Genomic DNA, 16,753 nt, shown 5'->3' with positions numbered 1-16,753 from the left:
CAAAGTCTGTGTAGAGTGATGCCAATAGCCAAAATCATTTCATGACAGATGAAAACCTGAGGCAGAAGCAACAGAATTCCTGATCATCCTTTCCATCAATCCAGAAGCAGCTCCTTCTTTCCAGATGATACTTATGCTCAAGCAAACAAGGCCCAGCTCTAAGTGGGTTTTTGCCTCTTAAGATCCAAACAAGTTTAAGGTTTGCTCAGCTTAGTTCTCATCAAAGTGTTTGTTCCACATCACTAAGATGACTAATGGAAAAACAATTAAAATAGCTATAAAACAGCACAATTCTAAATGGAGATCAAAATGGATGGTTATAATAGAATGTAGAAAAAATATAGATTAAAAAAATCAAATTTCAAGTGTTACAATTCACTCACAATGCTCGCTTCAGACAGAACAATTAGTGCAATTTTACAGTTTTTTATATTTTTCCCTGTCTAGCCATTTCTTCACCCATTATTAGTGCAATGGTATTGAGACAACATTGGATACTTTGGTAAAAGAATGAAGTTAAACGAAATTTAAATTACATTAGGAATAATAAATTCTTAATGGAAGTCTTGCTGCCAGAGTCTTTCAGTGAAGGGCAGGTCTAGAGGGGGGTTGCCTATTTCCTTTTTTCTCAAAATGCAGGAGAAATTAGTTACTTCTTTTAAAAGCATTTTTACCTGGAGTACAACACAGTATAGTCTAATATATCAACAGTCTAATATTTTCCTTAAACCGATGAATTTTATTAGGTCAATTAATTTTACTGGATTTTTGGACCAATTTATATTAGTACACAGAAGTTATTCCACTTCCACAAGTTCAAATTGTGAATATCCATGAATACTGCCTGTTCCTCTCCTTGTGGAGTTTTCTGCAGACACAAACACTCTGAGCTCACAGTGCATTTTGAGCTGAGAACTATCCCACGTGGCATTGTGGGAGAATCTGCTCTATTATGTTCCATGAGCTTTCAACCAATTCATGATAATTGCTGCTTTTTATGAAATTTACTAAGTATTTTTTGCTCTCTGTGCTTCTGTTTATCTTTGTTCAGTTTAACAAAACATTCTTTCTGTGAACTGAAAGAGTTTATTGATTGATCAAAAACTTTATGCCCTTGATCTTGTAAACAACCCTTTGCAAAGGGACAGGATGTTTCAGCTTTGGGGTCACAGGACAGATGGACGAGTGCTGGGTGTTGATTTCATAGCAAGAAGACACAGGGGCACCTGATGAATGCACTTGAGCAAAGGCTCTCTTAGGTCTGCTAAACAGCAGCTTTATTTTCATTGTGAGAAGACAAAACCTGAAAAATACCTGATAAAAGGGCTTGGCTTTCCTGCTGCTTCTCATCAGTGTCTACAGCGTGGCTTTCCCCAGGGTTTTGGGGTGCTCTTTAAGGTTCACACCTCTCAAGATGTCTCACAAAGCATTCTCAGAAGTTAACCACTTTTCCACACTTCTCTGGTATATTTTCATTTTTATTGTGGAAAAATTAAAATATGAATTTCCTCAACTCTTTTGTATCATGTAAGCATTCTTAGAGAAAAAAGGCCATGTTCTAGGCTTTCTGAATTACCCACATGTACCCACTGTGAGCTGGGACAGGTGACTGCTCTAATGTACCTTCCTATAGAAAGGAAACTGTTGCTCTCTCATATTGTCCACCCTTGAATATTTTATAAGGTTAATTTCAAATAACCCTATATAATACACATTCTCTTTTTTTTTTTTTTTTTTTTCACTTTCAGCCCAAGGATTTTGCTTACTGACTTGCTATTAGTAAAAAAGTGGTTTTGAGTTCCAGCCAAAAATGTTAATTGTGTTCCACAACTCCTTGAAATCCCCCTTGTAGTACTTGAGTACAGCTTCATAAGGGTATTGGAAAAATTAGCCCCTCAGGATAAAACCTAACAGCAATCAGAAAAGCTGAATGCCAGCTGAGCCAAAAGATCTTTTGGTTATTAATGAAGAGTTTCCAGTTTGGAGCATTAAGCAATTTGTTAGCTTGCAGAGCCACTCACAAGTGGTTTAATTTATCTTGCTGGCACACATCCAGTTCAAGGGGGCAGCGGTATGTGCTCCACAATGAGCAGACAGTCTCCATATGGAACATTATTACTTATAAAGATGATTTTGTATCATTTAGATCACTAACGATGGCTTCCAGTACAGTAATTCCAGAGTGCTGACCCTGTACGACGCGGTCTGCCAGGTCTGCCAATTCCATCCGACCGGACTTTGTAAATTAAAGGTAATTTAAAGATCATAAAGGTTTAATACGGATCGTTCATCTCTTCCTTAGCCCTCTCCCTCCCTCTGATGTACTGTGTGTAATAACTGCTCTGGAAGGGGAGAACCTATTTCACAGATCAGCTGCACAGCCCAACACTTCGCTTTTCTCTTTCACAACCTCACGTCTGAGATATTTTATTTCTTTTTCATATTTACGTGGGGTATGAACACCTGATAGAGCATGCTTTATGATGGACCTTCCTCACACAAACACCTCAGGAAAGTCTGTGGTTAGCAATACTTATCCTTTGCAGCTGTTAGTGGGAGTAAATAAGAGTGAGGAGCCTGCCCTGAAAGGCTCAACTTCACTTCGGAAGTGTCTCTGCTATTTTCCCTCTCCCAGCCTGTTTGGTGAGGGTATATCATTTCTATTCCCATTTTCTGCCTTAGCAAGAGGCACACAAAGATGCCTGTTATACAGTTTTTGTCATGTGAGAACACCCTTGAGAGAACATAAACCGTTCTTGCTTGCATTAAAGACTGCTAAGTACAAACATATAGTATTTTGACAGTTTCAAAACCATAATCAGAAGTCTAGAGCTACATTTTAAACTGCCAACATGTTAGAAACTGCCTGCAGAGAACTATAACCCTCTGCTTTCCTGTGGACTTACTGGTGTAACATCCCTTGAAAAGATCTTCCCTGCTCTTTTTTCCTGAGCCCTGCATTAAGCAAATCATCTGGTTTGCAGTGGGGCTTCAAAAATTTTTTGGAGGGTATTAGGTGGGCTATTTGAATGTGCTGATCCTGCTCTCCTGCCCTGAGGTAAGTATGAATTCATAGGAGGCCACCAGTCAGTTTTTTATAAAATGAAGATTAATCAGGTACACCTTAACTGATTTGCCTCACTGTTCTCACTAACGCTAATGAGAAAACAGTTTTAAGACCTGCACTGATTGCAAGCACATACCAGTTACCAAAATTTTTAAAAAGTTCACTTTTTTTTCAAGTTAGTGAGTGAACAGAAGTTACTTGATAGGCCCATGTGGTAGTTTGACCCTGACTGGCTGTCCCAAAGTCCCTCTGTCACTGCTCTCAGAGAGATAAGGGCAGGGAAACCCAACGCAGCCCAACTGAGGGCAAAACCACTTTAGTTTCAGATAAAAATAATTGTGTCAGAATAATTTCACTTAAATATAAGGTGAGGGGTTTTTGTAAAAGGCTTTCCTTATTCTTAGGTTTATGAAACTCAGAAATATCTATTTTCTCTCAATATACTGTTCTCTAGGGATTATAGTAATTTCTATTCTAAAATGCTTCAAGGGAATATTTGAACTAGGCTTCCAATTGCATCAGACCACAGTCTAATTACCCCTTCTACATTACTCTGCAACACCTAAATTGCTTCCAGAAAAGGTGTTTCAATTAGGGGACACTTTATATCAGGCCATTTCACATTCTGTGTTCTTTTATGGAGCTCATTCTGTCCCATCCTATCACAGAAAAAAAACTATCTTTTTTTTTTTTTTTTTCATCAGATCATCAAGCCCTGGAAAACAACAATGTAATAAAATCTAATTAACATCCAGGTTTTAATGCTGGAGATCTGTCATGTTCTATCATGTTGGGGCCATTATGAGAATGCTTTTTGTTTCTCTACCTTACCTATTACTCATAAAGTAGTATTATTTAAAATATTAACTCATGCAGTTTGCAAAAGAAGTTTGAGACAGCAGTAAAGCAGTAGATAGAAACCACAAGGCCAGTAACAGGACACATATCAGTCTTGGGAAAGCAAAGGAAGGAAAAGTAAAAATGTGTTTGGTCTTGGTAGCTTCTCCCTCCTGCTGTCCCACTGTGGCCAGGACATTCCCCTTGTTCCCAAAAGTACTCCATGGTTTCCTGGGAACTGGCATGGTCAGATAAAGTCCCACCTGCCCGTGCAGCTCAGCACAGGCTACAAGGCCTAACTCTGCCATGGGACCTTCCCATGGGATAGATCTTTAACTACACCTGTTAATTATGTCCCTGTGCTCACCTCTTAGATAATGCAAGTGTCTTCTGCTCACGTGGAACCCACATGGCTCCTCTGGCCCTGGTGGGCTCCCCAACTGGGAGAGGAGCAGGTCTGCCCAAAGGCTGCTGTGCCCACACAGCATCACCACACGATGCCCTTTTGGGATGTTCTGCTCCACTGAGGCACCGTGGATGTGCTCAGCTGTTATCTACAGCTCCCTCATGGGAGCCTAAACTCTAATGCACTCCTTTAGTCTGCTTTCATAGCACTGCTTTTGCATATATTTATGAAGAACTCCAGAAATAAGAGCAGGATTCCAGTATTTCAAATGGAGCTTTTATCTAGTCTTGGGTTTTGTGAATCTTGTGGGGCTCACCTTGTATGGATACCTGATACTTATCACATTAACAGAAACAGCTGGGAAAAATGACCACATACACCACATGAGCATGGAAATGGGAAAAGTGTCACATTCTGTTGCGTCCATCATCCATCTATGACAAAGAAACACTGCACTGCCTAAGCTAAAGCATTCAAAGCTACAAGGATCCCAAGCTGGAACTGGAAAAATTCCACGGCTTGTTTCCTCACTGTAAGCAGAAAACACCAACATTTAAATTGCTACTCTTTCATTTTTTCAAGAGACAAGTGAATTTCTGCTTATATCAGGAAACTATTAATTGCTAATTTCTTATCTTTCTTATTCCTTTTTTTTCATCCCCTTCACCTCCTACCTGTTTTTATTTTCCTTTTTTTTGACAGGAAAATACATGCAATATAGATGGACTTTGCTATGGTGAAGGAGAGTCAAGCCCTACCAGCCCTTGTCTTCTCTGTGAACCTGACATTTCTAAGTTCACCTGGTCTGTTAATGAAAGTAAGACAGGGGTTTCTTTTCTAGAATTTAGAAGCACTTATCTGTGAATTTATGTCTCATTTTATTAAATATAGTGTTCCTTCATTCAGATAACCTGAATCTGTCCTGTGCAGTGCACATGGACTGTTTGCAGTGGGAATAATTGGGTGCACCAGAAACACAGACTCCATTGCATACACTATGCATCTTTTTTCTGTCTGAAATCTGATAAATCTCAGATTAATAAATGAAAAAAATACCTGAAAATAAAATTTTGATATGACACTGCCCCATGCAGTGCCCAAGTCTGTCAGCTAAACGTGATGAACCCTAAATATCTCTGTCAGCATCTCACAGGTACAAATCTTTAAGGAGGCAATTTGGGGAAAACACTGTTTTTAAAACACTAGTGTATATTTTTGATATCTGGAAGAATTGCTTCCTTTCTCTGAGCCAAATCCTATGAAATGCCACATAACAGAGCTTGGATTGGCAGGGAGTCCAGGTGATAGGGATCAGCCACTCATTACCTTCACTGCCACAGAACCCAAAGGCTCATTCTGCAGCCCCTCGAGGCAGGGGTCATGGACAAGTCTGCCTTTTAAACCATCTCCTGAAGGCTGAAGACTTAATCATAGCTTTTCCATGGCTACATGCCCTGTGTAAACAGCAACCATTGCTTGCCCCACACTTTGCAGAAAATCCGTGTTTCCAGCAGTGCTATCCCCACAGCTCATCTCCTCCCTTATGTGAGCATACTTACATCTGGTCAGTATAAAGATTATATTACTGATTTTATTTAGATCCATGTGGTGCTTCTAGACAGTTTCTCTGCCCTTTTAGGCTTTGTAAACACAAACACATTACGGAAAGGTATGTGAGTCACAGAACCTGTCTGCTTGGTTTGTTGCAGTTTTATAATATCCCAAAAGCTGGCCAACTAAAAATCCCTTTGGATGTCACTTGGATGAGTAGCTAAAATGCCTAAGGGCAAGTCAGACCTGAAGAAGAGCCTGTACACTTGAAAGCTGTGTGTTTTCCCCCAGAAAAATATTTAAGTCCAATGAGGGATATTGTCTGTGACTCACAAACCTTGCCTCCTTTCTGTCATAGAATCATGGAATAATACAAAACATCTGAAGGGTTTGAAATGGACCTTAAAGATCATCTTGTCCCAACCCCTGCCATGGGCAGGGACACCTCCCACTAGACCAGGTTGCTCAGAGCCACACCCAACCTGACCTTATATTGAGTTGGCCAGAGCAGCAGCATTCCTAGGGATGAGCTGATCCTGAGTGTTACACAGACAGATTCATTATTAATACCAAGAGGGCTCAATTTTAAAGTTCAGGAAATGGTTTAAAAAGTAAAAACTGCATTTGTTTTGAAATTTATAAGACTAGAAGTGATTTGGGAACTCTGAAACCCATCATGGTTCACTTTTAAATGATGTTAACATTTAAAAGTATTTAGAAAAAAGGGTTTGTCAGACCTGTTTTCAAAAGTGCAAAAACTACTTTGAAAGTTCTGAAGTAATAGGGAGAGTGTATATATATTTACTGGATGGCAAGCAGATCTCTGTAGAATTAGAAACACTCCTCCACAGACTCCTTTCAGAACATCTGATTTTATGTTATTTTGTGCCTACCACTTCCACTTACCATCCATTCAGTTAACACCTTTGTGTTTATCCATAAATGCATACCCTGCATCAATATTTCATTGATTACTTTTGGGCACAACTTTTATGGGCTCCATGGCTTTAGTGTTTGGGAAATAAAAGGTAAATGAATAGATGGAAGCTTTCAACAGTGATGCCAGGACAATCTGCTGGACAAGCATTTTAGGAAGCTTTCATAGCACAGCAGCAATAAAAGAGATACATATTTAAATAATTGCATAATCTAAACTGTGCTATGGAAAGCAAAGTTGGATAGAAATTATATGCACCACAAAAAAACCCCTAATGGTGATTTCCCATGAGCATAATGCAAGGAGTCCTTATGAGAACAAGTATATAATGTTAGAGCATGGCTTGAAATTAATCCTCAGTATTAGAAATGTGCTTTAAGTTAAACATAACTATGGTCAAATCACATTGTGAGAAGACTCCTTTAAATATCAATACCTGTCAATTTGCACTACTGGTTAAAGAGGAAAGATGCCTTGAGACTGGGGAGGCTTAGGACATGGACATGAAATTCCTGGCCCTGAAAAGAGTTGCTGTCACCTCAGGGTACTCATCTGATCTTACTTTTCCTTGGCTTCTAATTATAAAATATTATCATTTTCTCTACCTTGTCCCCCTTGCCTATGTACATTGAAAGTATCTTCAGGTAGCATTTGTCTTCTGCTGTTAAATAGCCTTGTAAAATTAGGGGGTTTTATCTTCATTGAGGAAATACTGAATGTAAACAGCAACCCTAGAAATAACAGTGCCAAAGGTGACATGATACACACCACTGTCACTGGGGATAGAGAGTCTCAGCACCACTGATGTATCTGCAGTGGCACTGAAAAGACCTTTGTTCCTGATGGAATGTCCAGATGAATTCAGTCAAGCTGCTTGGGCTTAATTATTCCTCATGGGTAAAGGCAGTAGAGACTACTCAATGAAAGAGTTACAATTTACTTTTCCCTCTGAGTTGTCCTCCCAATTAATTTTTCATTCATCCTTCTGAGATTTATTTTACTTGTATTTAAATGGATGGATGGTAGATAGATTAAACATGTATGTAAGTATAAGAAATATAACTAATTGCAGTTTTAGTAATTGGTATTAGGGGGAGATTATAGAAAATCATGCATTATTTACTCCCATAGATCAGATAGCACATCAAAATTAATCAAAGTGCAGGATGGGACAAAAATTCAGTATAGGGCACAAAAAAAAAGGTGAGGAAAAAGGTGTTCTTTTTGGTAAAGCCATTTGCTCCCTCTAAGACCCAAATCACTTCCTCCATCAGCCTCTGGGTATGTTTCGTACATTTTCTTTGAAAGCAGTGCTTCAAAGACCTGCTCTGAGAATCTTTACATGGGAGAAACTGGAGTTTATGTAATCATGGTTTCATTTTTGCTGTTTAGACAACCTGCCTCCTGTGTTCCAGGCCCCCTCCAGCCAGCTGCTGACATTTATTGGTGAGAATTTTGTTTACCAGCTAATAGCAGTGGATCCAGAAGGGTCAGCTGTGCTATTCATCTTGGAGGCTGGGCCACGGGATGCCAGGCTCTCTCCTGCTGGCCTTCTTCTCTGGAAAGTTGATTCAGAAGAAATGCAGACCTTTGAATTCACCGTGTCAGATGAGTGCAATGCACAGAGCAGATACTCTATTGAGGTAAGGGAAAGAACACTTTAAAGGAAAAACAAAACAAACCTGTTTGTCACGTCAACATTACTGTGCAATCGTCACCATAGCTAATAATTTGTTACTGTCTTGGAAAGCAAGGCTTCAGCTATTTCCTCATAAGTGTAAAATATCCAGCACAGCAATAATGATCAATTAATGGAATAAATATCTCTGAGAACATAGAAACTATATATACAGGGAACAAGAGAGAGTGCTATTGACTGCTGTTTGAAAGAACATTCTTGCAGAGCCTTTTAATGGTTCATTAATCTGCTTTAAAATTCACATTCTGCATCTGGATTGCACAAAAAAAGCATATAACATAAAAGACCAGGCTTTAGCTATAAAAGGGAGATTATAACTCATTCTCAATGATATTTTTAGAGGATGTCTTGCTCTTATGTCATTACACCACACTCTAAGTTTCTTGGCAGAGCTTGTGCATGGCTTTGTCTTTATTGTATAGGCTAACATTAATCCTCTGATCGGATGAGCTAATAAAGCTGCATGCACACTCTTGACATAAGAACAGTTTTGTGAAGAAAAGATTTTTATTCCCAGAGATTCCTATTTTTACTTATTCAAACCACAAAATACCAATCTGCTGAACCCACACAGCAGAGGGGAAACTGGAGCCTAGATATAGTTTTAATGGAAATATTTCAAACTAGACCTGTGTTATCTAGGGGAGATAATGCAGAGCTTTGAATCCGTTGAAATGCAGTTCTTGTACATCCGTAAAATGCAACCATGGATCTCCCTTCCCTGAAGAGAGAGACCAGATAAGGAATGCCACAGTCATGTTCCTGCCTGGGAGCCATTTGTAATGTGAAAGAGGAAGGTGGGCAGGCAGGCAAAGAGAAGAGATTTTTCCTTTCTTCTTTGAAGAATAAGGAACAAATTCTGCCTTCAGATACCATGTGAAAGCTGCTGTTACAGCAAATAAGGTTGAGGTTTTTTCCTTATAAGAAGTCAGAATGTGCCCCTAAATGATGAAAAAAGAAATCCCTTTGAAGTCGAGCTCTCAGTCAAATAAATAAGTACTCTGAGTATAGGACCATCTATCTAGACAAAGGAAATTGGTTAGAAATAAGTTTCCATCATACTGGATAACATGTTTGCAGTGCAAATCTCCCCTTCCTAAAGCGTAACAATACACCTCCCAGCTGTGATCCTTCACAGGAATCTTACCACAATTCCCTTTTGCCTTCCCCAGGTTGTAGTGAAGCCCTGCAGCTGCCTCAGTGGTGGCACATGTGTCACCAATATTAAATACCCTCCAGGCCTTGGTGAATACCTGTGCTTATGTCCAAATGGATTTGATGGAGAACTCTGCCAGGAAGACACCAGGGACTGCAAATCAAACCCCTGTGGCAGCGGAACCTGCGTGGACAGCATGGAGAGCTACTTTTGTAAATGCCCCCCTGGTTTGGGAGGTAACACATCTCTGTTGGCATCTCTGGTTTCACTACAGATATATTGAGCTACAGGATTTTTTAGTGTGGCATGACCACAACATCTGCCAAATGGACTGCAAACATAATCCTGTTCTTCTGCTGCCATGGCTTAGCTTTAGACATAGACAGAAATGTGCAAAAGCAGCTATTTAATGATAAGGAAAAATGACCTAAAGCTCTGTTGTCCTGAAATGATCGCTCAAGGAGGATGTGAACCTCCCTGATCTCTGTTGCTTGCTGCTCATTTCCCATGGATTTGTCCATCCATGAGATGAGCTAGGAGAAGACTGAGTGAAAGAGAGAAAAGGCAAAAATCCACGACCCTTTTGCACTCGACAGGATTTCACTTAATTAAACTGAGGAAAGAACTGGGATTAAATGGGTTTTTTAGGTCTAGGAAGGAGAAGTAGAGATGGAAAACATGGAAAAATAAATTTTCCTTTAGTCCTGCTTGAAGCTTCACTAAATTTAAGCATTAGAAAATCACAAGGCCATTGAGTTGTCAGACATGACAATAAAACAAAATCTAACCCTTGAAACTCTTCAAGACTGGTGCCCTGATTTTGGAACTCTATCTAAGCCAAAACCAGAACAGCTGGACAAAATGTGATTTTAAGAAATGAAGGGAAGAAAGATGATCACTTAACCCCCTGCTCTGTTCACATTCTTGAGACCCATAAGGCTGGCTGCTGTCAGTGTTGTAGGTTTGAAAAATCAACTAGAAGCAACATCAAATGGACATAATTATCACCACTTTTGGTGCATATATATAGAAAAAACCTCATTTTTAAACAAAAGCAGTGAACAGATTTTACTCAGTGGGCAAAGTGCTCTTCCTGCCTGTCAGCAGCTCATGAAACCTCCATTGTTTCATTCATTTTGGTCATGTGGGACTGCAAGCCCAGAGTGCATTTTTATAAAATTCCAGCAGAAATGAAAAATAAAATCATTCAGAAGTACAGAAAAATGGCCTAAAAATTCTGTGACACCTAATCTGTGTTGACTCCAGGTAATGCTACCTAATGGCCAAAGCCTGCTGCTGTCCAGAGTCTTTATGGAGACTGCACTGAGGCAAGAACACACAAGCCTAAGCTTGGAGAATTAAGTTATAAAGTGGAAGCTTGATCAAAATATAAAAATCCCTAAGCCAAGCAAACATATGCTGAGTGTCCTGAATCCTCTGGAAAGAACATTCCTACAAGCACAGGGAAAATTGGGATTTTTTTACTGTGTATTTGCTTAAACACTGAAGATATACAATGAGAAAAAGTACTGGTTGTCTGTAAGGAGTTGGATGAAATGAATAAAAATCAATATAATTCTATGAGTTAATGACCTCAGTTAAGGACCTGCTGACCAGAGAGACAGGGGCACACAACACCTTGATGGCCAGAGAAACACCAGGTTTTCCTGCACCTTTAGTTCTTGCAAGTCAAATAACAGTGCAATGGTTTTGCTGTTCTTCCCAAAATGCCAAAACACAAGCAGCAAAAGAAAATAAAATATGATTGAGTGAAAAAGGAATACATCTCAAAGTTTTAATAGCAGGTGAAAAATTATAAGCAAGTGGAGCTGAAAGCCAACTGGGAAGCAGATGATTTCACTTCAGGGCAGGTTCGGTGACAACAATAAAACTCATTCTTGATGCTGTGTTTATGCCTCAATTCCCCAGAAAACCATCAATAATCTAATGAGAAGGCGATGCTATGCAGCTCAAGTGACAGCACCAGTTCACCATCAAATCTCTACAAATGACAGCAAACAGGCAGTAGAAAAAAGAGGTGAACTTGTGAGAGCTTCCCAAACACCCCTGCAAGGGAGGCAGCAACTCAGGTGCATCAGAGTAAGGGTAAAATATAAGAATGGGAACAAGGTAGGGAGAAAAGCCAGGCAGAAAATCTGAGAGGAGGCTGACTCCAGAATTATTACTGGGTCTCTGAGTGTTCAAAGCTAATTCATTTTTCATCTACATTGTTGACAAGATAACAAGGATCCCTGTTGTTTATTGTTTTGGCCACAGAAAACAAGAACATCACCCACCTGAGAACAGAACTTGTCCTTGAAAGCTATCCCCATCACAAAATCATTATTTCTTTCCCCATATACCAGTGATTAGTACAAAGTTGGGGGTGGGATGGGGAGCAAGATGGAAGGATAATTTCATTTTATATTTCAGGAAACTGAAGAAACTCCCAGGATTTGTTAATGGTTTCTAATAACCATAGAGCCCCTAAATGAGATTTTTCTGTTCCTTTAGAGTCAACTTAATGTGAACACAGTCAAAAAATCTTTCTTTGCATCTGTAGGTGGTCAGCTCCTATTGAGGCATGAAAGGACTTTATTTTCTCAGACAACTTCCCATGCAGGGATGGAGAAATATAGCTGGCACACAAACAGATGGTTCAGCCTTGGAACTTGAAGAACTTCTATTCTTATTAGTTTTATTTGTACTGTAGCAGTGCCAAGACAGTTGAGACTCCCCTGTGCTACAGTGCACTGGAGGTCATGCAAACAGAATAATTGACACTTCTTGGTGCAGACAGTTTTCTGTCTATTTCTGCCGCTTCTTCAGCATCATCCAGCCAAGTTTCAGTCTTTGCAAACATTTATCCTTGGATTCATCGGGATTATCATTATGCCCAGATTGGTCAGACACTGTTTAAAATCAAATCTCTCTGTGTGAAAAGCAGTGCTTGCATAGTTTCACCTTTACATCACAAAAATCAGCCAAGTGGCTGAGTTTTAAAATTTATCTTGTTACTTAAAAGTATTCCTTTGATTCTTGTAATTCCCTCATCTTTGAGATTTGAAAGACAGCCCTTTACAGTGAAACTGCAGTATTTAAAGGTGAGAAGGAGAGTATGAGAGGGACCAAGGGAGAAGTGACTGAAACTGGGAACTTTGCTCCTGCTCTCATTGTTTATGGTATCATGTTTAGTTTTTGTATGATACTCGGAGAAAGAAAGTAATTACTAATCTAATCAGAGGGTAACTCATTCAATATATTCTATAATGTGATGTCTTATAATTTCCCAATGCATTGCCAGAAATCAGCATCAGAGAAAAGTAGCCTGATGCCAGGAATGTGATAATTAAATAATGAAAATATAAACAGTCAGCCAAAATATAACAAGAGAAAGAAAAAGGCAAGCCTAGCCCTGCAACACTGTGCGATGTCCAGTTTCAATAAATGAAGCAAGAAGCATGAAAACCAGAAGAAATTAGGTTGAGATGGCACAGGAAAAGGGGTGTGGCTTTCATGCTGCTGGGTTTTTTTCCTCAAGAAGGAGCAGGCATGGGAAGGTGATGTCACTGGCTTTTTAGGCAGCTCAATCTATAAAGAGACTTCAATTTGAGTTTTCTACATTGAGATGCCATTTTAACTTGAAAGGACTAGTGGAAGCTGTCTGCAATGCTGAGGCAATGAGAGATTATGTTGTAAGAGATGAATAATAATGCTCTGTTTTTATCATCCTGCAGTTCATTCTACCGTGACAAATTTCTTTTTTGATGGGAAAAAAAAGAAGATTCCTTTATCCTTAGACCTTTTGTCACAATAAATCTGGGTATCTGATATGGAGCAAACCTTTCTGTACCTGTCTTGGGGCAGGTACCCCGGTTCTCCAGAAGCTGTCCCAATCTCCTTGTACATTCCTACAGGGACAACGGGGATGCTTTAATAGAAGTGACCTGGGCTGGTTTGTGACCTGCCCTCAGGGCTGTACATCCTGTGACCAGCAAGAGCCAGGCAAGTTTGCCCAAGTGCACAGAGATAGCAGCACCCGAAGCCTGAGGGAGTTTTAAACAAAATTATATTTGATAACTCTGCCTCATTGCTGTTCAGATAGTAATTTTAACTTTTAGGTCACCATCCCCTAGAGGTATTCACTAAATCACTCAAAATTGTGAATTTGAATATCAGTTGCTTCAAGGGATTTTTAAAACCTTCTTTCTAAAATCAGCAATTGTCAAGAGGTACTGTTTTGGATCCAGATCCTGTGGCAGCCTATCTTCTGAACATCAGTAATGTGGCTCAGTGACATTTTCAGAGTGTTTCTTCAAATTTTAATTTTAAGTAGAAAAACTTAGAGTTGTTTTTTTTTTTTTTTTAAATCTGATCATTTTGTAAGGTTCACCTTCAGCCAGACTCTATCAGGCTGGTTCACAGGTATGTGGAAAACACAAGAGGTCAGTACCTGGCTCCTCATATCCTGAAGCCAAAATGGTGGAGTTCTTTGGCTTCTTCAGTATATGACAAAGATCTCACATGAACAAGACAACAAAAGCAGCAGCAAAGATGTGAAATGCAGGGGAAATATTAATTTCATTTATGTGCATTTTTATTTAACATGCACAGCTTTCCAGGAGCAGTAGTCTCAAGTTCAGCACTTCTGGTGCCAATAACGAAGTAATAAACAGTGTGATAAAAGCAGGTTTAAGTGAGACAGTGGGGAATTTGGCTGGAACATGAGTGACATACCCTGTAATGAGTTTGCAGCTGAGAAGTGAGCCTTTGTCTGCTTCAACATTTGAGCTGAAGTATAAACAGGGAATCTTTCCTGATTATTAACTTCCCCTTTGCTTTGCCACAGGGCTTACTTGTCAGGAAGACAAGAATGAATGCGAAGAGAGTCTCTGTTTTCCTGGAGTGTCTTGTATGAATACCTTTGGATCTTATGCATGTGGAATTTGCCCCAGTGGGATGGAGGGAAATGGTAAAACTTGCAAATGTAAGTGTTTTACATGATTTATTTTAATAGATGGGGGGGAAAATGGGCTCAATTCTACTACTGTTATCCCTAATTGAATACTTTGCCACTCATTTCAAGTACAGAGCTTTAAATGTAAAAAACAGATTATTGTCATGTTTTATTAATGTAGATATTTGCAAATTGCTCTGCTAGTTTTCATTTTGGTAGAGAATGAACACCACAGCATGCAAAAAAGTACTTTCCAGATAGATAATTTCTAAGGGCATTGTGCACATTCTCCACTATTTCACTCCTAAGTATACATCCATGAGTGAGTTTGGGGCGCACCTCCAGGGCTGATTTTTGTTTGGGTGTCAGCTGGAGGGAGAATAAGAGGAAGAAGGTCCCTATGCCAATCCTTCCCATCCTTTCAGCTCTGTTTCCAAGGTGTGTTTTCATCAGAGGACACAACCCATGGATACTTGGCATGAAGTCATTCCTCAGATCCCAGCTCATGAAGAAAATGGCCATGAACAGTTTTAGATCTGCCCCATATTTGCTTTTGGAGCAACAGACTCTTTATTGGGGAGCCCACAGCAACTTTGAGAGCTTCCAATGCACTTGACATGAGTGACACACACTCTGCTTCTTTCAGTCACATCGGCACAGGTCTTCTCCAAAACAACTTTTTTTTTAACCAGAAGGAGATAAATCAACACTTGAAGACTCTTTGTTTGTTCATTCATTGATATTTCCAAGGAAATCCAAGAAGTGAAAGATACAGATATTTACTGTGCAGTCGTTAACATTTCCTCATATTCACTATAGAAAGGAAAAAAGTGTCCCTTGTGAACAGACTGAGTGGGAACTGCAGGACCCTGGTGCCAGCAACAGTGTCTTTGCCAGGCTGACCAAACATCCCTTCAATCATGTTGCCAAATATCTCTATAGAAAGTCTTCTGTGCTGTATCATTTGGCCGCATTGGTTATTTTAAAGTGATTTTACATCTGGTTCACAAATGCATATTTTACTGGTTAATTTGACCCACGAACGAAGGATATGCAAATAATATCCTTTTATACAAATAATGTGCTTTTGAAAGATATAACATTTCTTACTTTGCATTTTTTTAATTACAGAAAAAAAAATCCATTTCTGAAGTGCACATTTATTAGAAGGAATAAACCTGAGGGCTTATTTGTTCACCTGAGACAGGATTGAAATCATTATTTTTAGTTCTGATTCAGTGACTTAATATTCCTGCTCATACTTCCCTTATTTAAGCAAGTACAAAGGGAAGGAGGGAAGGAGGACAGAAGTAGTTCTATAGCTCCTAAAGTGAGCAACAGCACATTGCATTGTTTAATGCACATAAAGAGTCAAAGTTTCAGTCTTTTAATATTAAGAGTAGAGAATGTTCAAGAGACCCAGGGCAATAATTGTTTAACTTGCAGCACTATCCACATAGACTTTATCCCCTAATTCATTACCTTAAAATTATGCAGAAAATCACATTTTTCAGAGTCTCCTCATTGCAGCCACATACACTTTTTACAGGTATTTTGACACACACGAAGCTGGCAGCTGAACTCACTGAAGCCCACAAACACACTCACCAGAGTTTCAGAGAGAAGCTTTCAAGGAGAGGCAAGACTCAGAGCACAGCTGCCAGGGTGAGGTGTAGCATCCGCAGCCAAGGAGCAGAGCTGTCAAACACTGGTTGACCTGAGGCTTTCCAAGTGCCCTGAGCCCAGTGAAAAATCACAGTGCATATTACAACTCCCACATAAGCAAATTCCAGAGATTTTAGGCACAATAATTTTTCTTACACTTGGTTGAAGCTTTGCTGCATGTCAGCAGCTGGACCCGCCTGATCTGCCTTTATTTGCTTGTTGGCTTCCAGAGTAAACTTCTGCCAGGTTACCTGATTTGCTGTTGCTGTGGCTTTTTATCATCAATCACAGCTAAGCTCTAACACCTTGTCTCTTGTCTCTGTGATATTTTCCACAGCTGTGCTTGCTGCTGACGTTACAGAAGCTTTAAGCAATGGCAAAGGTGAATTGAACAGGACTAAGGTTAAGCAGCCACTGCAGTCCTTAGAGGCAAAGGATTCTCCTGTAATTAAGAATTTTAACATAAGTGATAGGCATG

The 16,753-nt window shown here is 39.5% G+C and overlaps 1 protein-coding gene and 2 long non-coding RNA genes across 3 annotated transcripts in view; 1 reads left to right on the top strand and 2 right to left on the bottom strand.

The window, feature by feature from the left end:
* LOC138113216 (uncharacterized) overlaps window positions 1–8,345 on the bottom strand; it is a 20,905-nt gene extending 12,560 nt beyond the window's left edge. Inside the window, exon 1 of the long non-coding RNA XR_011152046.1 lies at window positions 8,262–8,345. This is a non-coding gene — a long non-coding RNA (uncharacterized lncRNA). The remainder of the gene's footprint in view (window positions 1–8,261) is intronic.
* The window catches only part of LOC138113214 (von Willebrand factor D and EGF domain-containing protein-like), a 171,308-nt gene that overhangs the window by 97,650 nt on the left and 56,905 nt on the right, over window positions 1–16,753 (top strand). The window contains exons 14-19 of the mRNA XM_069021266.1: window positions 2,147–2,251; window positions 5,013–5,127; window positions 8,191–8,441; window positions 9,670–9,889; window positions 14,503–14,640; window positions 16,613–16,753. Coding sequence (XP_068877367.1) covers window positions 2,147–2,251; window positions 5,013–5,127; window positions 8,191–8,441; window positions 9,670–9,889; window positions 14,503–14,640; window positions 16,613–16,753 — 970 coding nt within the window. The remainder of the gene's footprint in view (window positions 1–2,146; window positions 2,252–5,012; window positions 5,128–8,190; window positions 8,442–9,669; window positions 9,890–14,502; window positions 14,641–16,612) is intronic.
* Window positions 8,346–16,619, bottom strand: LOC138113215 (uncharacterized). Its single transcript, XR_011152045.1, has 3 exons — window positions 16,432–16,619; window positions 16,219–16,346; window positions 8,346–8,433 (listed from the first exon to the last, which is right to left on the bottom strand). It is a non-coding gene; the product is annotated as an uncharacterized lncRNA (long non-coding RNA).

The sequence above is a fragment of the Aphelocoma coerulescens genome, chromosome 7 (genome assembly GCF_041296385.1).
Source record: "Aphelocoma coerulescens isolate FSJ_1873_10779 chromosome 7, UR_Acoe_1.0, whole genome shotgun sequence".
Classification (NCBI taxonomy): Eukaryota; Metazoa; Chordata; class Aves; order Passeriformes; family Corvidae; genus Aphelocoma; species Aphelocoma coerulescens.
The sequence above is the reverse complement of the archived record's forward strand: the minus strand, read 5'-3'. Positions and strand labels throughout refer to the sequence as shown.